General features: G+C 42.2%; 1 protein-coding gene across 4 annotated transcripts in view; it reads left to right on the forward strand.

Annotated features, from left to right (window-relative positions):
• LOC106584624 (pleckstrin homology domain-containing family A member 7) overlaps positions 1-25,920 on the forward strand; it is a 187,065-nt gene that overhangs the window by 30,072 nt on the left and 131,073 nt on the right. The window contains exon 1 of one of the 4 annotated variants that reach the window (XM_045706214.2): positions 15,995-17,070. The exons of the other annotated variants lie outside the window; for them this stretch is intronic. Coding sequence (XP_045562170.2) covers positions 17,003-17,070 — 68 coding nt within the window. The 5' untranslated portion in view covers positions 15,995-17,002. Of the gene's footprint in view, positions 1-15,994; positions 17,071-25,920 lie in introns of those variants that run through there. 4 annotated transcript variants of the gene reach the window in all.

The raw sequence follows: 25,920 nt of genomic DNA on the forward strand, positions 1-25,920 counted from the left end.
CCTTACCCAAGCCAGCCCATGCTACAGGTGGATAGCCTCTCACCGTAGGAGTCTGACAGGCCATAGACATATATTTGTGTTGACCAAAAACTTTAACATGTAAATCAGTGATGACGACAAGGACCAGATTCGTGTTAAATATCAGAAAGCATTTTAAATTCAAAACTTTGATATTCACAAACAAACCAAAATGCTGTTACTGAACAGACAACACATCACTGCCAAGCTAGTGACAGAAAACGTCACTGTAGATCGGCCAGCCCCTAGTGGCGACCAAGCTGAATTCTGATGTTTGCGCTAATTTTTAAACTTCGCTTCCACGTACTGTTATTTATTCACCATCAAACAGGAGGAGGGAATGTTGCCTTTTATGCATTTTAATTTGGATATAAGAGATGGGAATCGAAGTGGCTATTCAACAAGAGGAAGATTGTCCAAGGTATCTGAGGTTGAATACTTTCCTGCGTGTTATGGCTGTTTTAATAGGAAGATTGTCCAAGGTGCTATGGCTGTTTTAATAGGAAGATTGACCAAGGTGTTATGGCTGTTTTAATAGGAAGATTGACCAAGGTGTTATGGCTGTTTTAATAGGAAGATTGACCAAGGTGTTATGGCTGTTTTAATAGGAAGATTGTCCAAGGTGTTATGGCTGTTTTAATAGGAAGATTGTCCAAGGTGTTATGGCTGTTTTAATAGGAAGATTGTCCAAGGTGTTATGGCTGTTTTAATAGGAAGATTGTCCAAGGTGTTATGGCTGTTTTAATAGGAAGATTGTCCAAGGTGTTATGGCTGTTTTAATAGGAAGATTGTCCAAGGTGCTATGGCTGTTTTAATAGGAAGTTTGTCCAAGGTGTTATGGCTGTTTTAATAGGAAGATTGTCCAAGGTGTTATGGCTGTTTTAATAGGAAGATTGTCCAAGGTGCTATGGCTGTTTTTAATAGGAAGATTGTCCAAGGTGTTATGGCTGTTTTAATAGGAAGATTGTCCAAGGTGTTATGGCTGTTTTTAATAGGAAGATTGTCCAAGGTGTTATGGCTGTTTTTAATAGGAAGATTGTCCAAGGTGTTATGGCTGTTTTTAATAGGAAGATTGTCCAAGGTGTTATGGCTGTTTTAATAGGAAGATTGTCCAAGGTGTTATGGCTGTTTTAATAGGAAGATTGTCCGAGGTATCTGAGGTTGAATACTTTCCTGCTAATCCTTTCCTTTTAATACTTGTGTAGTGAGGGAGCACAGAACTTAGGTCATTAGGACAGGACTGTGTCATTGAAGTTGTCTACCGTGTTTCTTGTGGATGGCACAGATCAATGAAGTGGTGGGGTTAGCCATGTAAGAACAGGATGTACCTGGCTGTTTTCCCTCAGGTTTACTCTGGACATGCATCACGTGCTATGACTGCTGTCTGTGTGTAATGCTGTCTGAAAAAAATGGTGTTTACAAACCTTATTTCTACCAGACCAATCTATGGTTCTCCTTGGAGGACAGCTTCGCTTACAAAAAAAAACCTTGAGAATGGACTAAATAGGTGCCAGATAGACAACTATCTGAGGGACTGGCCAGCAACATCCCTGGTGCCTGAGATGTCTCCAGCACCAGAGAAACTCTGAGATGTAGCCTATCAGATGTGGAATGGCTATGTCTTAGTGTGCCAAGTCACATACCTACTGTACGTCCTTAATGCAATAACTAAGGAACCATAACCCAATGTTATCTGCAGGGATGCAAACTAGTCACCTTTTGGCGATATTCACTGTTTTGAATCCAAAATAAATGACCTACGTGATTCATGTAGATCCGATGAGAAAAGTTTGGGCGAGCGCATTTGGAGCAATACTGGCTGTATCCAAGGCTCTGCTGATCGTTCACATAACAACAGGATGCAGCACACGACTGAAGAGAGAAGAGACAACCAATTTGCTAGTTACAGCATCAGCGCGCGCTCTGGAGAGAGCGGAGAGTGGAATGGCAGTTTGCCAGTTAATTTACAGCAGTGTGTCCTCTGAACAATAATGAAGAGGTCAAGTAGGTGAGAAGCATGACCACGGTGACGGGGTGAGAAGGTGATGAAGCATACTTCATGAGCTGTAACCGAAAACAACTGGCATTTGGAAAGTATGAGGTGGTGAAACAAGTATTGTTATCATAAAGTATCTTGCTAGCTGGATTGAATTCTTCGTTAGCTAGCCAGAGAAATGTTGAGCCACATTAGCCCACCTAACTGATCAAATAATTGAGTTTATGGTGTGAAAATTTGCTTCCTAATAAAGTCAGACAAATAACGTTAGATAGCTAACGTTACAACATCAGATGAGCTAACGTTAGTAACCTAACTAATTCGCTATAGTGTTAACTGGTATACGACTCCTTGTCGTTCCTCAAGTTATAACGCGGTAGCTGCTTACTGGACCCTGGTAATCTGTGAAATGCTATCTAACGAACTAACTACTATCTGTGAACTAATGTTTTCCCTCTACAGTATGTGGTTAATTTTTAGAATGAGATAATTAGGTGAAAATGAGGAGTTGCTTGTTAAACAAGTGGATTCATGGATCAAGTGTAGCTGGAGCTGGGCCTGGCTTAAGCTGGATGCCACTGTGGAGTTGAAAGGAACACCACACATTTTCCCTCTTTCTCTCTTTCTCAATACAGTGGATAAAAAGGGGTATGCCAGGTGTACTCTCTGCCTGAAAGAGATCAATTATGCCAACAAAGGGTATCATGCTCTGCTGGCACATTGTAGAACTGATGTCCACAGGCAGAAAGTGTACAATGTAATAATGTGCAGTGTAGCCAAAATATATTGTTTTTGTTGTGTTGAACTTGACAGTAACACGTGTGTTAGTGAGGGGGATTGTACATTTTTTACTCAGTTAATGTTATTTTTGCACACATGTAGCCTTGTGCACTTGATCGATGTCTACTATAATGGCCACTATAATAGAGCAAATATAGAATGCCTGTTAAATTCAATTTGTACTTTAAGATGTTTTTTCACAAGTGCAATATTTAGTTGTGTGTGTGGTCACAAGCGTTCTATTATAAAGGCATGGCTAACTGCAATATTAGTGTATTGTTTTTTCTCAAGACGTGATTGTCATTTTCAGTAAAGTCTAGGCAACAAATACCATTGGGTTGCTTTCTTAATTTTTTTTGCTGCGAGTTAGGTTCAGATTAACCACTTTTTAGTTTTCACACAGAGACTGATCATGTCGATTAGAGGTTGACCGATTGATCGGAATGGCCGATTAATTGGGGCCGATTTCAAGTTTTCATAACAATCGGTACTTCAGCATTTTTGGACACCGATCATGGCCGATTACATTGCACTCCACGAGGAGACTGCGTGGCAGGCTGACTACCTGTTACGCGAGTGCAGCAAGGAGCCAAGGTAAGGTGCTAGCGAGCATTAAACGCATCTTATAAAAAACAATCAATCTTAACATAATCACTAGTTAACTACACATGATTGATGATATTTCTAGTTTATCTAGCTTGTCCTGCGTTGCATATAATCGATGCGGTGCCTGTTAATTTATCATTGAATCATAGCCTACTTTGCCAAATGGGAGATTTGCGAAAAAAGCACTGTTGTCGCACCAATGTGTACCTAACCATAAACATCAACGCCTTTCTTAAAATCAATACACAAGTATATATTTTTAAACCTGCATATTTAGTTAATCTTTTTTAAATTATAGTTTCTCGATTTGACCATATTAATGATCTAAGGCTCGTATTTCCGTGTGTTATTATGTTATAATTAAGTTTGATTTGATATTTGATAGAGCAGTCTGACTGAGCGGTGGTAGGCAGCAGCAGGCTCGTAAGCATTCATTCAAACAGCACTTTCGTGCGTTTGCCAGCAGCTCTTCGCAATGCTTCAAGCATTGTGCGGTTTATGACTTCAAGCCTATCAACTCCCGAGATTAAGCTGGTGTAACCGATGTGAAATGGCTAGCTAGTTAGCGGGGTGCGCGCTAATAGCGTTTCAAACGTCACTCGCTCTGAGACTTGGAGTAGTTGTTCCCCTTGCTCTGCAAGGGCCGCGGCTTTTGTGGAGCAATGGGTACTGATGCTACGAGGGTGGCTGTTGTCGACGTGTTCCTGTTTCGAGCCCAGGTAGGGGCGAGGAGAGGGACGGAAGCTATACTGTTACACTGGCAATACTAAAGTGCTTATAAGAACATCCAATAGTCGAAGGTATATGAAATACAAATGGTACAGAGAGAAGTAGTCCTATAATTCCTACAATAACCTCAACCTAAAACTTCTTACCTGGGAATATTGAAGACTCGTGTTAAAAGGAACCACCAGCTTTCATATGTTCTGAGCAAGGAACTTAAACGTGAGCTTTTTTACATGGCACATATTGCACTTTTACTTTCTTCTCCAACAAGTTGTTTTTGCATTATTTATACCAAATTGAACATGTTTCATTATTTATTTGAGGCTAAATTGTTTTGATTGATATATTAAGTTAAAATAAAAATAAGTGTTCATTCAGTATTGTTGTAATTGTCATTATTACAAATAAATAAAAAATTAAAATTGTCCGATTAATCGGTATCAGCTTTTTTTGGTCCTCCAATAATCGGCATCGGCGTTGAAAAATCATAATCGGTCGACCTCTAATGTAGATCATATTCTTTGCTGTGTAATTAGTTAAAACCTGCATTTTCCCCCATCAGGGATTTTTTTTCATATTTCAGTGCAAAAAAAAGCGTCACCTTTTTGGGCCCCCACCAGTTTGCGTCCCTGTATCTGTTGTGCTCTGCTGCACACAGACACACCACCTGGAGCTGCTGTTGACATTGCTGCTTTACAGCAACATGTAGGAGAAACATTAGTCTTCGGGCACCCGAGTGGTGCAGGCGTCTAAGGCACTGCAGTCCCTGGTTCGAATTGGGAGTCCCATAGGGTGGAGTACAATTGGGTAGGCCGTTATTGTAAATAAGAATTTGTTCTTAACTGACTTGCCTAGTTAAATGAAGGTTAAATATATATATTTTTTTAACATTTGTAAGATCAATCTGGGCCTTCTCTATGAGAAACACTACACTGAGTACTACAGCATTGGGTTGAATGTCTTAACACTACACTGAGGAAACAGTGCCTCCTACTGGCCCTCCCACACCACTTCCAGCAGCATACCACTCTGCATCCCACTGCTGGCTTGCCTCTGAAGCTAAGTGTGGTTGGTCCTTGGTCGGTACCAGAATGGGAAACCAGATGCTGATGGAAGTGGTGTTGGAGGGCCAGTAGGAGGCGCTCTTTCGTCTGGTAAAAAAAATATATCCCAATGCCCCAGAGCAGTGATTGGGGACTTTGCCCTGTGTAGGGTGCTGTCTTTCAGATGGGACGTTAAACGGGTGTACTGACTCTCTGTGGTCACTAAAGATCCCATGTCACTTATCATAAGAGTAGGGGTGTTAACCCTGAGGGCCTGGCTAAATTCCCAATCTGACCCTTATACCATCATGGCCGCCTAATCATCCCCAACTTGTAATTGGCTGATTCATCTCCCTCCTCTCCCCTGTTACTATTCCTGAGGTCGTTGATATAAATGAGAATGTGTTCTCAGTCAACTTACCTGGTAATAAATAATACAAATAAAAAGTACCACAGCATTGGGTTGAATGTCTTATCTTAACACTACACTCACTGAGTACTACAGCATTGGATTGAATCTTAACACCGAACACTTGAATAACCTTGTTCTTTTTCTTATTGTTTAATGTAGAAACACTTTAGTCTCGCCACGTGTTTCTCCCGTGGCAGGTTTTCTTGAGGCACCTCTCTCTGTCACTTTAGATCTCTATCGGCTATGGGAGAGTTTATATATTTGGAAACAGTGAATAATTCAGAGGAGGGGATTGCGTTAGTGGTCCCCTAGCTCACACTATACTGTAAAGATGTCTGTGAAGTGTAACCATGAAAGACTTGTAATTCATTCATGACCCCCACATGTCTGTCTGGATTGCCAGATGTAACATTGAGTTTGTCACAGGAAATGTTTTTCAGTTTATTCCCAGACAGGCTTTAAACTGGTTACATGTCACATTAGTTCGTTAGTTTCCTTTGCATCTCAATATGAATCTCTCACTGTAATCCGCTGTAGTCTCATGTGTGGGATCTGATTGGCTGTTTTTCAATGTTCTTCAAGGCCACTGGCATCTGGCACAAAACAGAGTGACTTTGTGCCTGGGAGTTATGGTATAGAGAGGAGTTAAGTCATCGAGAGTGGCCGTGTTTGAATACCCATACTAGCTTACTAAATAGTATGCAAAAAAAATAACGCTTTATAGTATGTAAACTTTTTGAAAATAGTACACCAAAACCATCATCTAGTGCGTGATTGCGTTGACTCCCGCCATTCGTTCATTTTGGTACAGTGCGTCAATTTCTCTTATCAGCTGTTGTCAAACACGAGTCGGAAAAGACGAGTGAATTCTACAAGATAAAACGCTGAAATTAGGATGCAGTTTAAGTATGTTGTACGCTACTATGGATATTCGGACAGAGCCAGTGACTTGGTGCCTGGGAGTTATTGTGATGTTAGACTGTTGGCCAGTCTGTCTGTCCCTTTGGTTGTGTCTACACTTGACACTTACATTTGACTTCTGCTATCAGAATTCGAAGGTCACATTGAAAAGACGGGTTTTATGGTGTGATTGTGTTCAGATCTGGTTGACCACTTCAGGAGGTGGTCAGGGCTGCATTGTGTGCAGCATTCTCCTCAGTCTGGATGCGATCAGGCGACCGAAATAGCATACAGTGGGTAACGTCATAAGCAGTCCTCCCACAAGTCTCCAGAAAACATGTGTTTTAGGACCGAGAGGCACCTTTTCATTCTAAGGTTGGATGAAATAAGTTCCTAGCGTGTTGGCTGGCCTCCATAAATGCTAGCTAATATTTAGAAAAAGTGTTTTTGTTTAGCTAGAGTTAATCTAACCCGTTTGCAATCCCTTTAGCATTGCTTGCTAGCTTGCCGGCTAACTACAGAGGATAGCTGGCTAGTTAGCTACTGTAGTTAGCTACTGCTATATCAGCCTGTCTGTCTCTGTCTATTGGCCAGTGTCTGTCTGTCTGTCGGCCAGTCTGTCTGTCCCTCCGTCTGTCTGTCGGCTAGCCTGTCTGTCCCTCTGTCTGTCGGCCAGTGTGTATGACCCTCTGTCTGTTGGCCAGTCTGTCAGTCCGGCATACAGTGGGACTGTGCAGTAACAGCTAAGCTCTGTGTGTTGGGCAAAATCAGGTTAGAGGGAAAGAAAAAATCAGTCCATTAGCAAAGGGCCCACGTTTGTCCTCATCCTCAGGGTGTATTGTTAGACAGAGAGAGCAGTCGTGTGAGGTAAAACTATTCCCAGTGCATTTTGCCCATTCATCCATTGTTGTTGTCTGTTGTTGCTCTTAGTCATGAGGCCAGGCAAGGGGATATTTTAGTGTTGTAAACAAAAACGGAATAACGGCTACTGCATTTATTTTGTAGTAAGGTTTGTCTATAGATGCAATGCAGAAGAATAGTGTGCAGACCTCTCATATGTCACAGTTGTGAACATGTAAAGTAGGCTATTTATGAATGTATCCTTTCTATGTCCTTTTAGAGGAGATCACATGTGACTTTGATCCTACCAAGTGGGTAATTTGGCTGTACGAGGAGAAATTTGAAGCAGCCAACCGAGACTTCTTCACTCAGCAGTTCTGCTCACCCAAATTACCTGATTAAAAGGCAACTATTGCCCTTTCACTGTAAATGTGGTGACATTTAGAACAAAGGGAGGCTCTGACAAAAAAAGATCAGGATGTAGAGAATTTGTGAAACCACAGCAATGCAAATGAAAGTTTAGTCCAAATCCCTCTCCAAATTCTCAAGTTGATGCTCTTGGATTTTGGATACTGTGGTTTTGAAAGCCATGTTACAATAGCAACCCAAAATAGGCTAATTGCACTGTAGCACAGCTTGACTGTTGAGAAGGGAAATTATATCTTCATCTGGGCGTCGCAGAGGGCTTGTCAAATAAAATCAAGTAGAATTTTATTGGTCGTGTACACATATTTGCAGACGTTATCGCAGGTGCAGCGATTTAAAAAATATATGTATTTAATTAAAAAAATATACACTGCTCAAAAAAATAAAGGGAACACTTAAACAACACAATGTAACTCCAAGTCAATCACACTTCTGTGAAATCAAACTGTCCACTTAGGAAGCAACACTGATTGACAATACATTTCACATGCTGTTGTGCAAATGGAATAGACAACAGGTGGAAATTATAGGCAATTAGCAAGACACCCCCAATAAAGGAGTGGCTCTGCAGGTGGGGACCACAGACCACTTCTCAGTTCCTATGCTTCCTGGCTGATGTTTTGGTCACTTTTGAATGCTGGCGGTGCTTTCACTCTAGTGGTAGCATGAGACGGAGTCTACAACCCACACAAGTGGCTCAGGTAGTGCAGCTCATCCAGGATGGCACATCAATGCGAGCTGTGGCAAGAAGGTTTGCTGTGTCTGTCAGCGTAGTGTCCAGAGCATGGAGGCGCTACCAGGAGACAGGCCAGTACATCAGGAGATGTGGAGGAGGCCGTAGGAGGGCAACAACCCAGCAGCAGGACCGCTACCTCCGCCTTTGTGCAAGGAGGAGCAGGAGGCGCACTGCCAGAGCCCTGCAAAAATGACCTCCAGCAGGCCACAAATGTGCATGTGTCTGCTCAAACGGTCAGAAACAGACTCCATGAGGGTGGTATGAGGGCCCGACGTCCACAGGTGGGGGTTGTGCTTACAGCCCAACACCGTGCAGGACGTTTGGCATTTGCCAGAGAAGATCAAGATTGGCAAATTCGCCACTGGCGCCCTGTGCTCTTCATAGATGAAAGCAGGTTCACACTGAGCACATGTGACAGAGTCTGGAAACACCGTGGAGAACGTTCTGCTGCCTGCAACATCCTCCAGCATGACCGGTTTGGCGGTGGGTCAGTCATGGTGTGGGGTGGCATTTCTTTGGGGGGCCGCACAGCCTTCCATGTGCTCGCCAGAGGTAGCCTGACTGCCATTAGGTACCGAGATGAGATCCTCAGACCCCTTGTGAGACCATATGCTGGTGCGGTTGGCCCTGGGTTCCTCTTAATGCAAGACAATGCTAGACCTCATGTGGCTGGAGTGTGTCAGCAGTTCCTGCAAGAGGAAGGCATTGATGCTATGGACTGGCCCGCCCGTTCCCCAGACCTGAATCCAATTGAGCACATCTGGGACATCATGTCTTGCTCCATCCACCAACGCCACGTTGCACCACAGACTGTCCAGGAGTTGGTGGATGCTTTAGTCCAGGTCTGGGAAGAGATCCCTCAGGAGACCATCCGCCACCTCATCAGGAGCATGCCCAGGCATTGTAGGGAGGTCATACAGGCACGTGGAGGCCACACACACTACTGAGCCTCATTTTGACTTGTTTTAAGGACATTACATCAAAGTTGGATCAGCCTGTAGTGTGGTTTTCCACTTTAATTTTGAGTTTGACTCCAAATCCAGACCTCCATGGGTTGATAAATTATTTTTGTGTGATTTTGTTGTCAGCACATTCAACTATGTAAAGGAAAAAGTATTTAAGATTATTTCTTTCATTCAGATCTAGGATGTGTTGTTTAAGTGTTCCCTTTATTTTTTTGAGCAGTATATATTTAACCTTTATTTAACTAGGCAAGTCAGTTAAGAACAAATTCTTATTTACAACGACGGCCTACCGGGGAACAGTGGGTTTAACTGCCTTGTTCAGGGGCTGAACGACTGATTTTTACCTTGTCAGCTCGGGGATTTGATCCAGCAACCTTAGCTCTAACCACTAGACTACCTGCTGCCCCAAATGCTTATACTTGTACTGTTATTTATGAGTATTTGATTGCTGTTAGTGTGGTTCAGTTTCTGCAATAGGGGAAATGATGGAACATGACTGAACATTAGAATTTATATTTCTCTCCCTCCATCTTGCTATCTTTCTCTCTTTCATGGGAGGATAATACTTTTCTCTCATTTACTCATGTAACCAAGTGGGTGCTCTTTTTTTTTCTGTTCAACAAAGATCTCTAATTGACATGCACCATTGACATGCATGAGAATGTCATTCATTGTTGAGTTCAGAGACCTCCTTTGACTCATCAATAGGTTCAAACTCCTGACTTGATTGGAGGTGGCAATGATTTGATCACTTCACTTGAACCTTTGATCAAAACATCCATCTTTTTGGGACATTTTACGTAAGCTTATTCAGAAACATATTGTAGCCTTACGTTTGTTATTACTTTTATTTTGGCGTAATGTATTGAGGCACTGTTATTGTTTGTACCCAGGGGACTTTTATTTTGAAAACTATAGTATTCTCAGAGGCACCTACGCATGTCAGGAGAATGTGGAGAAAAAGATGTTGGTGACTGCTTGGCTGGATCTCTTGGTCCAGAGACATTCAACTACAAGTAATAGTTTTCTGTTTTGTTATTACTGCTGAACCCACAAGTCCTCCGGTGAAGGTAGTGTTAAGTATCTACAACAAGAATTAAGGGTTACAATATTTTTGTATAATTTACGTCCCAGCAGTCGTACATTGTAACATACTTCAGTATGTTAACAGCTAACAGGTAATATCAGTAAGTTATTTCTTCATATTTAGCACACAAGGATTGTTATGTTATGTTTGGCATTTGTGACTTAAATTACTTTTGAGATGGTGAATCTTATTGCCATTTCACATGGAATGACCCTGACTTGGAATGACTCAATTCCCTCATGTGTATTATAATAATAATCATCACCACCATCAATGGGTTACTTTTTCTGGTAGCCATCATTCACTCTTATCCCAGCACTAGGAGGACTGTATAGACAGCTCATGGGTTAGGGTTAGCCAACTGCTCAGTAGCTTAGCAGAGATTATGGTTATTTTAATATTCAATCATAAAAAGGCCCCGGAATTCGGCCCCATATAAATTTGATTCAAACAGTTAGGCCATTACTTTGAATCCAATTCCGGGACTAAAATAGAATCCAGGATAACCCATGCTCCCTAGAGGAGTAGAGAAGACAATGTAATGCAATATACCAGTCTATGGGTCCAGGTCATGCTCTATATAGTGGATAATAGGCCCTGGTCAGAAGTATTGCTCTATATAGTGGATAATAGGCCCTGGTCAGAAGTATTGCTCTATAAGGTGGATAATAGGCCCTGGTCAGAAGTATTGCTCAATATAGTGGATAGGGTGCCATTTGGGATGCAGACAGGTTATTTATTTATTTACTTATTTTTTCACGGAGGTAGATCATCTTTAATATTGCAGATAGATTGTAGCTTCCATCAATGTAGTTGTCTGGATCTTTTCCAATCCCCCAGATATTTTGTATTTATTTATATTTGCTGTATATTTTGAACTGTACTGTTTCACAAAAATGTACAGAATTATAAGAATATTACATGAAGAATGCTTTTGGATTAGATTTATTTCTGTCCTTCATCCGACATTATGATACTCTCCCTGATGATTGACATTCATTAACTTCAAATGATAACCATCCAACAAGTGTATTGAGGGAGGAATCAATGGTGGTGATATGCAAATATTTCCATTGTCTAGGTTTCAATGGCTGAGTCCCAAATGGCACCATATTCCCTTCATAGTGCACTATTTATGGCCAGCGCCAATAGGGCTCTGGTAGTGCACTATATAAAGAATATAGGGCCATTTTGGACACATCCAATGAAGACCTGGAAGTCTAGAGAGAGCAATAGTCTTCTCTTAATTATGGAGATCTAGGAAGTAGGCAGCTTTCATGTGTCCGTTTCCTTTCTGATCCAATGCTGCTCCTCGGCTGATTGGTTCAGTTCAGAATACGCTGTAGGAACTTTTGACTTCCTTGCAATTGCCTGACGCTGGATTTGACTCCACACCTTGGCCTGGATGAATAGGTAGCAATCCAGTTCTAAAATACAGCTAGCTAGCTTAGCTAACTAGTTAGCTCGCTAGCAATAACAGGTTATTGTTAGCCAAGGACCGCGTTATAATTTAGCTAGGTAGCATTAGCCTGCTAGCTAGTTAGCCAGACCTGTATAACGGCTTGGTTTAATAATAGTAGCACCGTGACTACTGAATTAATTGAACACTGTTGCTTTGGTAAGAGGCCAATTGAGAACTTTGTCAAGAACTGATTTGAGTCTGCATAATTCAGATTGGTTGACAGAATTCAGTCAACCAATCTAGAATTCAATCTCAGTTTCATCATTCAATGGCTGAACCACAACCAAAGGCAATTTGCCCAGCAGTCCTCCAATAGAGACAATGGAAGGAAACTGTCATTTCAAACGCTCCCACAGCAAGTGCGCTGAGAATCCCTACATTGTAATGTCAACATTGCATTCTGGCTTGACACTTTGAAGCATTCTGATTATGAGAAGGACAATTTATGGGTGTAGTTTTGTGCCAAGTCTGTTTTACATTTCCCCCATTCTGGTTAAGGTTGAGATTGGGGCATGGGGAGCTGATCTTAGATGTCTATCTACTAGTGGAAACTTACCGCCAGAGAGTTTTGGAGGATTTTTTTTCTTGTCATGTCATTCTGCTGTACTCAAGTTGCAACGAACATGTGAGATGGATGGGTGCTGGGACTCAGGGCACCGCTGCAGAAAGAGAAGATGCAGCTAAGGTGTATTAATAGTAGAGCTGTGTGTGTGTGTGTGTGTGTGTGTGTGTGTGGTCTGAATAAGTATCTGGATCAGTAGACCCTTGGGGAGAAGAGAGTAGGTCTGTGCACTAGTGTTGTCACAATACCAGTATCACGATACCAGGAAGTTTTTATTTATATATTTTTTTATTAGTCATTTAGCAGACGCTCTTATCCAGAGCGACTTACAGTAGTGAATGCATACATTTCATACATTTTTTTCTCCTCCGTACTGGTCCCCCGTGGGAATCGAACCCACAACCCTGGTGTTGCAAACACCATGCTCTACCAACTGAGCTACACGGACCAAGTAAGGAAGCAAATGAAACAAAACATGAAGCGGACTACATGTCCCTGTAGCTCAGTTGGTAGAGCATGGTGTTTGCAACGCCAGGGTTGTGGGTTCGGTTCCCACGGGGGGCCAGCACAGGAAAAAAAAAAAAAAAATGTATGAAATGTATGCATTCACTACTGTAAGTCGCTCTGGATAAGAGCGTCTGCTAAATGACTAAAATGTAAAATGTCTTGAGGAAAACAGTCCTAATGTTGGAAAAAAACTATCTTATGTTGTCACCCAGAGCCACGTGTTTATTTTTCAAGCTATAGCACATAATCTTTAACACAAGTACGTTTTAGGACGAAAGTTTAGTCTGCTTTGTGTTTTCCTTTTTGCCAAGGAAAATCTGGTATCGTAGTATCACGATACTGGCAATGTGACGACATTACTGTGTACGCGCACACACACACACACACACACACACACACACACACACACACACACACACACACACACACACACACACACACACACACACACACACACACACACACACACACACACACACACTCTTTAGAAGTAATAACTAGTTATTACAGGCTATTGTGAAATGGTAGAACCTGCTGTAGCCAACTAGTTAGCCAGGTGCTTTTCCTCGTTATGACCAAAACATGTCGATGACATTCTATTTTTAGCTGATATGGGAATGAATACACAAGCAGCATATCGAACTGGGATAATGTTTGAGGTTTCACCAGCAAGTAGAATAATATTTGCCAGGGCATATTTTTTAATTTTTTATAAATCTTATTATTTCACATGGCGATGTGGGAAGCTAGAAGGCTAGCTAGCTTGCTATGTTTTTAGCCAGGCTAAGCAAGCTAGCCAGGCTGCCAGCTAGCTACTACTAGCAAGGGAAGGCGACTCTTTCTTGGTTTCAGAAAATAAAAATAAAACCAGATAGTATCGCACCCTTGTGAGTAGGAATGGGACCGGAGAGGATGTCATGTTACCAAAAGGTGTCAGCTACACCAATAATCCTGGTGGAGGGATAAGGGGAGAATAGGGTAGTGTAGGGGAGAATAGGGGAGGGGATAAAGTGAGGGGAGAAGAGTAGGGGAGAAGCGGAGGGGAGAAGGGCAGCTGTGGGAGACTGATAAGCAGAGTCAGAGGCCTCGTCACACTGGCCCATCACACCCACTGACATGATGATTCAATCCAGCCCCGTGTGTGTGTGTGTGTGTGTGTGTGTGTGTGTGTGGACATTTTATTTTTGTGTGTGAGAGAAACCGTGCATGTGCCTGCATGTATTTTTCTCTTATTTCTGTGCGTGGGCAGAGCAAGAGCACAGGTGAAGACTGTCCATCTGCTTCTAACACGGAAAGAGGGAAAGAGCGAGGGGGGGAGAGAGGTAGAGGAAAAGAGGAGGGAGTGAGTTGGCACTGTTTCCTCTCCCTGATGAAATTGTGCTGGAATTTAGTTTCCTAAAAACAAACAGCAGGAAACCGCAAAACCCACCTCCCTCCTATCTCCTCTCTTCCCTCCCTCCCTGTCTCCCCCTAGTCTCGACAGCTCCGGAGTGTGACGTAACCACACAATTACACCAGGGATCACACTGCCGCCGTGGGAGAGTGCTGCTCTCTGCTCCACAAATAACCTGTATATATCAATCTGTCTGTCTGCCATAGTGTTTCCAAAACCCAGTCCTTGTGTCATACATGACAATGTAGGTCTAACACAATGACTAAGACAAAGATGGTTGTTGGGTCATTCAAGGAACGATGTAGTATTGCTAAATTAACCCAACGAGACCCCTGGCATGTATTCATTAGTGCACCCCGTAGGAAACCCCAAGTAAAACGTTTCGCAATGGAGAAAAAGAAAACATTTCTTATACATTTCTTATTGGACAAGTTACAGTAAGGTTAGTCATTCCCCCTTTCATTCATTTTACCTACTAATGAATACACCCTTGGATTCATGTTTCTGTTCAGTTTGAGGTCCTACTGCCCCCAGTGGACGTTCACCATAACTACCCTGTTAGATCATGGGAAGTCCTTTTACTGGACATAACTTGCTCATGTCCTCGCTTGCTCTTGGCACTGAATGTTGTCGATTAGAAATAGAATGAATAGAGCTGACACAAGTCCCTATTATATCTGACACACAATACATTTCTATCTGATCTGTTCTGTAACGCTGCATCCTATTGAACAGGCCCCTTCCCTGCCATTTTGTACAGACAAAACAACAGTCATTAGAACGTGGACTCAGAGGTCCACTGTTCCACCCAGTTGAAGTTCATTACTCATCTAAAGCATTTGACTTACTGAACGATGGTGCTCAAAATGTCACAATTGGACTAGCAGAATGACTTGCAATGTCTCCATAGTTGGGCTTAAACTCTTGGACATAAATTACTATTGTATAAATAAAATGATGTGTTCCACTTACCACGAAATATATAAGTCCTCTAAGTGATAACAAATCTAGATTTTAGATGTTAAAGTTGGGACTTTGACTTTTACTGCGACAGTTAGCAGATTTGGGCTGTGGTGGCCCTAGGTGAAGTGTAGTTGTCATTGCAGTAGTAACACTTCAGGTAAAGTAGAGTCTCTTGCCTCTTGCAGTAAAATATCTCTGTTCAGTAGGACACCAGAGTAGACTGCTCTCTCTGTCTCTCTCCCTGGGGACAGCAGATCTTTGTTTAGGCACACCGAGGTGACCTCTCACCTGCAGACTTCATTTGCTGAAGGCTACTGACATACCACCAACATTGCTGCCAAGACAAGGAAGTGTTGTGTTTCTGTTGGGGATAGATACAGACTGATACTATCGGTCCCCCACCTTGTTTTGCGCTCTCTCACTGTTTTTCTCATTCATTCTCTCTCTTTCTCTTTCTCTCTCTCTCTCTCCTGCCAATGAGCATGAGGCGGGAAAAGGAGAGCAGCTTCGCTCTGTCTACCGCTCTTTCTCTCTCTCATTCTCCCTTTTGTTCTCTCTCTCTCCCTCTCTCACCTCTCCTGGTCTGTGTGTGTGCTCAGTCGTTCCATGCCGCGCAGCGCTATTTAGTCATGAGGCTTGGGAACCCATGGAGTGCTGGTGTGCTAGGGGGTAGTGACTACCTCAGAGATGCATTAGAGACAGCACCAGAGAGATTTGCCAAAACCCTTCGGACCTACACATAAGGGACAGTGGAGATACAGGATAGAGAGAGAGTGGACTACCGGTACCCACCACAGCCTGAGGAGAAACGCATTGAAGACGGAAGCGATACAGTTGGAGATCCGCTGAGGAGAGACTGGGGGTCTTTGGCGATCCGCTGTAGAGAGACAGGGTAGAGACTGGGGGGACTTTGGCGATCCGCTGTAGAGAGACAGGGTAGAGACTGGGGGACTTTGGCGATCCGCTGTAGAGAGACAGGGTAGAGACTGGGGGACTTTGGCAATTCCTTTCAGAGACCGTGGGGATATTGCTTGCGCTGAGATACGCGTTGAAGAGATTTGGAGATACAAGCTGAAGACCTCAGACATAATCAGCTTGTTGGGGAGACCAGTTGGAGACACTGCATGGGGATGTTAATTAGAGACTCGGACTATACAGAATATTTGGGTTAGACGCTTGGATATAAAGGCGTCACCCCAGTGATGTCAGGTGGGGTCAGACACACCCCTGTCCTTCCCTGCTAAAAAGTGTTGTGGGTCTGAGGAAGGGGCTAGGATTTTGGGGTGTCTGGATGACAGCACAATTGTGTTAACCACACCAGTGCTTTCCTCTCGCTCCAGCTTATCTACTCCGTCTCTGTCGCTCCCCTTGTGTCTGTCTCTCCCTCTGTCTTTTTAGCTCTCCTTTTCTCTCTTTTTTTCTCTTCCCCCCCCATGGGAAAGTTAATAAAGAGAATGAAAGCAGAAGCACCGTTTTAAGGTAAATCCACCACGATTAGTCTGACTGTAGGACTGCTGCAGCTATAGAACCTGAAGCAACAGCCAGTAAGCTTAGAAACTGAGTGGATTACGAGACGCATCATGTGGACCCAGTCAGGATACTGCCATCACTTCCCCGGACATCCCTTCTACCATGCGTCCTCCTGCAGGTGTGTACTACTACTGTGCCTTCAATAAGTATTCACACCCCTTGACTTTTTCCACATTTTGTTCTTACAAGTTGCGATTTAAAATGGATTTAATTTTTAGAAATTGTCAATGAGCTACACAAAATACTCTGTCAAAGTGGAAGAAAAATTCTAACATTTGTTAAAAATGTATGAACAATAAAATACAAATATATCTTGATTAGGTAAGTATTCAACCCCCTGAGTCAATACATGTTAGAATTACCTTTGGCAGCGATTACAGCTGTAAGTCTCCGAGAGCTTTGCACACCTGGATTGTACAATATTTGCACATTATTCTTAAAAATTATTCAAGCTCTGTCAAGTTGTTTGTTGATCATTGCTAGATAGCCATTTTCAAGTCTTGCCATAGATTTTCAAGGTGGTTTAAGTCAAAACTGTAACTAGGCCACTCAGGAACATTCAATATCGTCTTGGTAAGCAATGTATTTGGCCTTGTGTTTTAGGTTATTGTCCTGCTGAATGGTGAATTTGTCTCCCAGTGTCTGTTGAAAAGCAGACTGAACAAGGTTTCCCTCTAGGATTTAGCCTGAGCTTAGCTCTATTCAGTTTATTTTCATCCCACAAAACTCCTTAGTCCTTGCCGATGACGAACATACCCATAACATGATGCAGCCACCACCATGTTTGAAAATATGAATAGTGGTACTCGGTGATGTATTATGTTGGATTTGCCCCAAACATAACACTTTGTATTCAGGACAAAAAGTTCTTTGCCACTTTCTTTGCAGTTTTGCTTTAGTGCCTTACTGCAAACAGGATGCATGTTTTGAAATATCTTTATTCTGTACAGGCTTCCTTTTTTTCACTCGTCATTTAGGTTAGCATTGTCGAGTAACTACAATGTTGTTGATCCATTCTATCACAGCCATTAAACTCTGTAACTGTTTTAAAGTCAACATTGGCCTTGTGATGAAATCCCTGAGCGGTTTCCTTCTTCTCCAGCAACTGAGTTAGGAAGGACGCCTGTATGTTTGTAGTGACTGGGTGTATTGATACACCATCCAAAGTGTAATTAATAACTTCACCATGCTCAAAGACATTTTATATTTCTGCTTTTTTTTTTACCCATCTACCAATAGGTGCCCTTCTTTGCGAGGCATTGGAAAACCTCCCTGGTCTTTGTGGTTGAATCTGTGTTTGAAATTCACTGCTTGACATTACAGATAATTGTATGTGTGGGGTACAGAGAAGTTAGTCATTCAAAAATCATGTTAAACTATTATTGCACATATTGAGTCCATGCAACTTATTATGTTACTTGTTAAGCAAATGTTTACTCCTGAACTTATTTAGGCTCGCCGTAACAAAGGGGTTGAATACATATTGACTCAAGACATTTCAGCTTTTCATTTGTAATTAATTTGTCAAAATGTACATTATGGGGTATTGTGTGTAGGCCAGTGACACAACATCTAAATGTAACCCTTTTTAAATTCAGCCTGTAATGCAATTTTTTTGTGGAAAAAGTCACGGAACTGTCGCTGCTACATTATGGGATCTGACATGGTCGCCAAGCAATCTCAATGCAATTGTAGTTTACCAGAGTGGTTTAGCTTTTGCAGAGGTTTTCTGAATATGCTTTTTTCCCCCTAAGGGTTAAACACATTTGGAAGAAACAATGATGCTAGTACAACACTCTGGTTGAGATTGGGTGTATCCCTGCACATTGGGTTCCTGGCTAACTGAAGTTTAGGAGGTTTTGCGTATGTCGTGGAATAGAACCAAGGATGTATTCAGCTGCACATCTAAATGATCTAATCAAATGTATTTATATAGCCCTTCTTACATCAGCTGATATCTCAAAGTGCTGTACAGAAACCCAGCCTAAAACCCCAAACAGCAAGCAATGCAGGTGTAGAAGCACGGTGTCTAGGAAAAACTCCCTAGAAAGGCCAAAACCTAGGAAGAAACCTAGAAAGGAACCAGGCTATATGGGGTGGCCAGTCCTCTTCTGGCTGTACCGGGTGGAGATTATAACAGAACATGGCTAAGATGTTCAAATGTTCATAAATGACCAGCATGGTCAAATAATAATAATCAGTAGTTGTCGAGGTTGCAACAAGTCAGCACCTCAAGAGTAAACATCAGTTGGCTTTTCATAGCCGATCATTGAGAGCATCTCTACCGCTCCTGCTGTCTCTAGAGAGTTGAAAACAGCAGGTCTGGGACCGGTAGCACGTCCGGTGAACAGGTCAGGGTTCCACAGCAGCAGGCAGAACAGTTGAAACTGGAGCAGCAGCACGGCCAAGTGGACTGGGGACAGCAAGGAGTCATCATGCCAGTTAGTCCTGAGGCATGGTCCTAGGGCTCTGGTCCTCCGAGAGAGAGAAAGAGAGAGCATACTTAAATTCACACAGGACACCGGATAAGACAGGAGAAATACTCCAGATATAAGACTGACCCTAGCCCCCCGACACATAAACTACTGCAGCATAAATACTGGAGGCTGAGACAGGGGTCAGGAGACACTGATAAATTCTTCCATGCTCTAAAGTTGAGTGAAGTCCCCGGGGTTCCTTCCAACTCTTCCAGTCGGTTATTTGTTTTGAAGAGATGCGACTGAACGTTTCAGAACAAAACAGAACTCAACGTCATTTGAAGTAAACGGTTTCAGCATTTGGAGTAAACGGTTTCTGTTGCAAAACTTTTCACTCGACTTTAGAGCACTGAAGAATTTATCATTTAGATGTGCAGCTTGTGCCAAACACTGCAGACTTTTCAGATCGGAGTGGCAATGCGCGGAAGCATAGAATTCAAATGAACTACAACTTCCGTTTAAGAACCCAACAGCTTCTACGTCATGTTAAAGAGCATTTGGAGTAAATGGTTTCTGTTGTAAAACGTTTTCCAACAGAATCTGCATAATGAATACACCCAAGGTGAACAGGCTGGTTAGTTTGGTCAATGTCTCAATGCTGTGAAATTAGTTATTGAATGGCTGGAAGGACTGGTTTAGGAAGGGCTCAAATTACATGTTGACTCTGGGATGTCTTTAAAATAGTGGGCTGGGACAATTTGTAAGTGTTTATAGTAATGTGTTAATATTTGTAACACTTATGGCGGTTTATATTTGTCACCCACATTGATTTGGAATTCCCATGGAAATTCCATGATGTGTTAATGAATCCTGGTTGACGGTAGTGTTACAGAGGCTTGCTCTTTGGCTTAAGGCTGGTGGTTCAGAATGGCTAGTACTCTAAATTACATGTAATGCTTTCTCATAGCGTCACTGTTGCCTCCTCATTTTAGCACAGTTTCACTCCGCAGAGGATCTGAATAATTGCACAATCTCATTCCCAGGTTTGATGGAGAGATTGGGATCTTTTTTAGGTAATGAGAGCGTCTCCTCCTCGTATTAGTGAAATATTCTATTCTTCCAATAGAAGTATCAGTGAAAGAGGCTGAGATGTCGTCACTGGGGCTCCATCCCCCTCCAGCAGTAATGACATTATTACATTTATCACACTGTTGTAGATGTGCCCTGCTCTCCAATGAACACCATCAAAAGACCGACACAAACACACACACACATACACACAACCTCCCCTCAGAAGGTTGAAAATGCTTGGCATCGGCCCTCAAATCCTCACAAAGTTATACAGCAGAGAGCATCTTGACTGGCTGCATCACTGCTTGATCGCATGGCGCTACAGAGGGTGGTGCGGACAGCCTAGTACATCACTGGGGCCAAGCTCCCTGCCATCCAGGACCTCTGTCATGCGGTGTGAATGGAAGGCCCAGACAATTGTTAGACTCCAGCCACCCAAGCCATAGAATGTTCTCCCTGCTTCCACACGGCAAGCGGTACCAGTGGATCGGGTCTCGACAGTGCGACCATTTTGCTTGCATATGTGCCTAAATATTTTGCGGTGCGACCTGGAATTTGAATTTAGAAGCACCAGTGTGCCTAGAAAAATTAAGGATTATAACTTTATTACCTTAAATATTTTTAATTGTGCTCCTAAATGTCTTTGTGTGACTACATTTTTCAACTTAGGCTCACAATGGCTAACAAAATGGCTAGCTAACTAAATAGCTAATAAAATGGCTACACGGACTATCTGAGTTGACCTTTGTATTTGATTTTAGATTTTGCACACTCACAGGACTCTACACGCTCACACACACACTTAATTTGCTGACACACACAAAATGCATACACATTTATACTGAATCTATACACGCGCACACACACACACACACACACTCAAATGCAATAATCATATACTGCTGCTACGACTCCATTTATCATATATCCTGATGCCTAGTCACCTTACTCCTATACAGTTGAAGTCGGAAGTTTACATACACTTAGGTTGGAGTCATTAACCTCTATGGGCTAGGTGGGACGCTTGCGTGGGACGCTTGCGTGGGACGCTTGCGTCCCACCTACTCAACAGCCAGTGTAATCCCGTGGCGCGATATTCAAATACCTCAAAAATGCAAAAACTTCAATTTTTCAAACATATGACTATTTTACACCATTTTAAAGACAAGACTCTCGTTGATCTAACCACATTGTCCGATTTCAAAAAGGCTTTACAACGAAAGCAAAACATTAGATTATGTCAGCAGAGTACCCAGCCAGAAATAATCAGACACCCATTTTTCAAGCTAGCATATAATGTCACATAAACCCAAACCACAGCTAAATGCAGCACTAACCTTTGATGATCTTCATCAGATGACAACCCTAGGACATTATGTTATACAATACATGCATGTTTTGTTCAATCAAGTTCATATTTATATCAAAAACCAGCTTTTTACATTAGCATGTGACTAGCATGTGACTAGCATTCCCACCGAACACTGCCGGTGAATTTACTAAATTACTCACGATAAACGTTCACAAAAAACATAACAATTATTTTAAGAATTATAGATACAGAACTCCTCTATGCACTCGCTATGTCCGATTTTAAAATAGCTTTTCGGTGAAAGCACATTTTGCAATATTCTCAGTAGATAGCCCGGCATCACAGGGCTAGCTATTTAGACACCCAGCAAGTTTAGCACTCACCAAAGTCAGATTTACTATAAGAAAAATGTTATTACCTTTGCTGTTCTTCGTCAGAATGCACTCCCAGGACTTCTACTTCAATAACAAATGTTGGTTTGGTCCCAAATAATCCATTGTTATATCCAAACAGCGGCGTTTTGTTCGTGCGTTCTAGACACTATCCGAAAGGGTAAATAAGGGTGACGAGCATGGCGCATTTCGTGACAAAAAAAATCGAAATATTCCATTACCGTACTTCGAAGCATGTCAACCGCTGTTTAAAATCAATTTTTATGCCATTTTTCTCGTAAAAAAGCGATAATATTCCGACCGGGAAATAGTTTTTATTACAAAGAGAGTGAAAGTAAAAGCATGCTATCCCCTCATGCACGAGCCTCAGTCTAATGGCCCTCTGATAGAGCACTTGCCAAACGCGCTAATGTGTTTTAGTCTGGGGATGGAATTACATCGTTCAGCTTTTTCCCGCCTTCTGAGAGCCCATGGGAGCTGTAGGAAGTGTCACGTCATGCCAGAGATCCCCTGTATTTGTTAGAGATGATCAAGGAGGGCAAGAAATGGTCAGACAGGCCACTTCCTGTAAGGAATCTTCTCAGGTTTTGGCCTGCCAAATGAGTTCTGTTATACTCAGACACCATTCAAACAGTTTTAGAAACTTTAGGGTGTTTTCTATCCAAAGCCAATAATTATATGCATATTCTAGTTACTGGGCAGGAGTAGTAACCAGATTAAATCGGGTACGTTTTTTATTCGGCCGTGCAAATACTGCCCCCTAGCCCCAACAGGTTAAGACTCGTTTTTCAACCACTCCACAAATTTCTTGTTAAACTATAGTTTTGGCAAGTCGGTTAGGACATCTACTTTGTGCATGACACAAGTCATTTTCCCAACAATAGTTTACAGACAGATTATTTCACTTATAATTCACTGTATCTAAATTCCAGTGGGTCAGAAGTTTACATACACTAAGTTAACTGTGCCTTTAAACAGCTTGGAAAATTCCAGAAAATTATGACATGGCTTTAGAAGCTTCTGATAGGCTAATTGACATTGTTTGAGTGAATTGGAGGTGTACCTGTGGATGTATTTCAAGGCCTACCTTCAAACTCAGTGCCTCTCTGCTTGACATCATGGGAAAAGCAAAGAAATCAGCCAAGACCTCAGAAAAAAATTGTAGACCTCCACAAGTCTGATTCATCCTTGGGAGCAATTTCCAAACACCTGAAGGTACCACGTTCATCTGAACAAACAATAGTACGCAAGTATAAACACCATGGGACCATGCAGACGTCATACCGCTCAGGAGATGAATGTACTTTGGTGCGAAAAGTGCAAATCAATCCCAGAACAATAGCAAAGGACCTTGTGAAGATGCTGGAGGAAACCGGTACAAAAGTATCTATATCCACAGTAAAACGAGTCCTATATCGTCAAAGCCTGAAAGGCCGCTCAGCATGGAAGAAGCCACTGCTCCAAAACCACCTTAAAAAAGCCAAACTACGGTTTGCAACTTCACATGGGGACAAAGATCATATTTTTGGAGAAATGTCCTCTGGTCTGATGAAACAAAAATAGACCTGTTTGGCCATAATGACCATCGTTATATTTGGAGGAAAAATGGGGAGGCTTGCAAGCCGAAGAACACCATCCCAACCGTGAAGCACAGGGGTGGCAGCATCATGTTGTGGGGGTGCTTTGCTGCAGGAGTGACTGGTGCACTTCACAAAATAGATGGAATCATGAGGGTGGAAGATTTTGTGGATATATTGAAGCAACATCTCAAGACATCAGTCAGGAAGTTAAAGCTTGGTCGCAAATGGGTCTTCCAAATGGACAATGACCCCAAGCATACTTCCAAAGTTGTGGCAAAATGGCTTAAGGACAAAAAGTCAAGTTATTGGAGTGGCCATCACAAAGCCCTGACCTCAAACCTATAGGAAATTTGTGGGCAGAACTGAAAAAGCGTGTGCGAGCAAGGAGGCCTACAAACCTGACTCTGTTACACCAGCTCTGTCAGGAGGAATGGGCCAAATTTCACCCAACTTATTGTGGGATTCTTGTGGAAGGCTACCCGAAACGTTTGACCCAAGTTAAGCAATTTAAAGGCAATGCTACCAAATACTAATTGAGTGTATGTAAACTTCTGATCCACTGGGAATGTGATGAAAGAAATAAAAGCTGAAATAAATCATTCTCTCTAATATTATTCTGACATTTCACATTCTTAAAATAAAGTGGTGATCCTAACGGACCTAAGACAGTGAATGTTTACTAGGAATTAAATGTCAGGAATTGTGAAAACTGAGTAAATGTTTTTGACTAAGGTGTATGTAAACTTCTGACTTCAACTCTACATGTCTACCTCCATCACTCCAGTATCCCTGTCACCTTACTCCTATACAGTGCCTTGCAAAAGTATTCATCCCCCTTGGCATTTTTCCTATTTTGTTGCATTACAACCTGTAATTGAAATACATTTTTATTTGGATTTCATGTAATGGTCATACACAAAATAGTCCAAATTGGTGAAGTGAAATGAAAAAAATGACTTTTATTTTTTTATATATAAAAATACAAACGGGTGCGTTCATATGTATTCACTCCCTTTGCTATGAAGCCCTAAATAAGATCTGATGCAACCAATTACCTTCAGAAGTCACATAATTAGTTAGATTGCACACAGGTGGACTTTATTTAAGTGTCACATGATCTGTCACATGATCTCAGTGTATATATACACCTGTTCTGAAAGGCCCCAGAGTCTGCAACACCACTTAGCAAGGGGCACCACCAAGCAAGCGGCACCATGAAGACCAAGGAGCTCTCCAAACAGGTCAGGGACAAAGTTGTGGAGAAGTACATATCAGGGTTAGGTTATTAAAAAAAAATATCCGAATCTTTGAACATCTCACGGAGCACCATTAAATCCATTATTAAAAAATGTAAAGAATATTGCACCACAACAAACCTGCCAAGAGTGGGCTGCCCACCAATACTCACAGACCCATCAAGGAGGACATTAATCAGAGAGGCAACAAAGAGAGCAAAGATAATCCTGAAGGAGCTGCAAAGCTCCACAGCGGAGATTGGAGTATCTGTCCATAGGACCACTTTAAGCCGTACTCTCCACAGAGCTGGGCTTTACAGAAGAGTGGCCAGAAAAAAGCCATTGCTTAATAAAGGAAAAAATAAGCAAACACGTTTGGTGTTCGCCAAAAGGCATGTGGGGAGACTCCCCAAACATATGGAAGAAGGTACTCTGGTCAGATGAGACTAAAATTTAGCTTTTTGGCCATCAATGAAAACGCTATGTCTGGCACAAACCCAACACCTCACATCACCCCGAGAACAACATCCCCACAGTGAAGCATGGGTGGCAGCATCATGCTGTGAGGATGTTTTTCCATTGGCAGGGACTGGGAAACTGGTTAGAATAGAAGGAATGATGGATGGCACTAAATACAGAGAAATTCTTGAGGGAAACCTGTTTCAGTCTTCCAGAGATTTGAGACTGGGACGGAGGTTCACCTTCCAGCAGGACAATGACCCTAAGCATACTGCTAAAGCAACACTCGAGTGGTTTAAGGGGAAACATTTAAATGTCTTGGAATGGCCTAGTCAAAGCCCAGACCTCAATCCAACTGAGAATCTGTGGTATGATTTAAAGATTGCTATACACCAGCGGAACCTATCCAACTTGAAGGAGCTGGAGCAGTTTTGCCTTGAAGCATGGGCAAAAATCCCAGTGGCTAGATGTGCCAAGCTTATAGAGACATACCCCAAGAGAC

Source organism: Salmo salar, chromosome 23 (genome assembly GCF_965601325.2).
Source record: "Salmo salar chromosome 23, fSalSal1, whole genome shotgun sequence".
NCBI classification, from domain to species: Eukaryota; Metazoa; Chordata; class Actinopteri; order Salmoniformes; family Salmonidae; genus Salmo; species Salmo salar.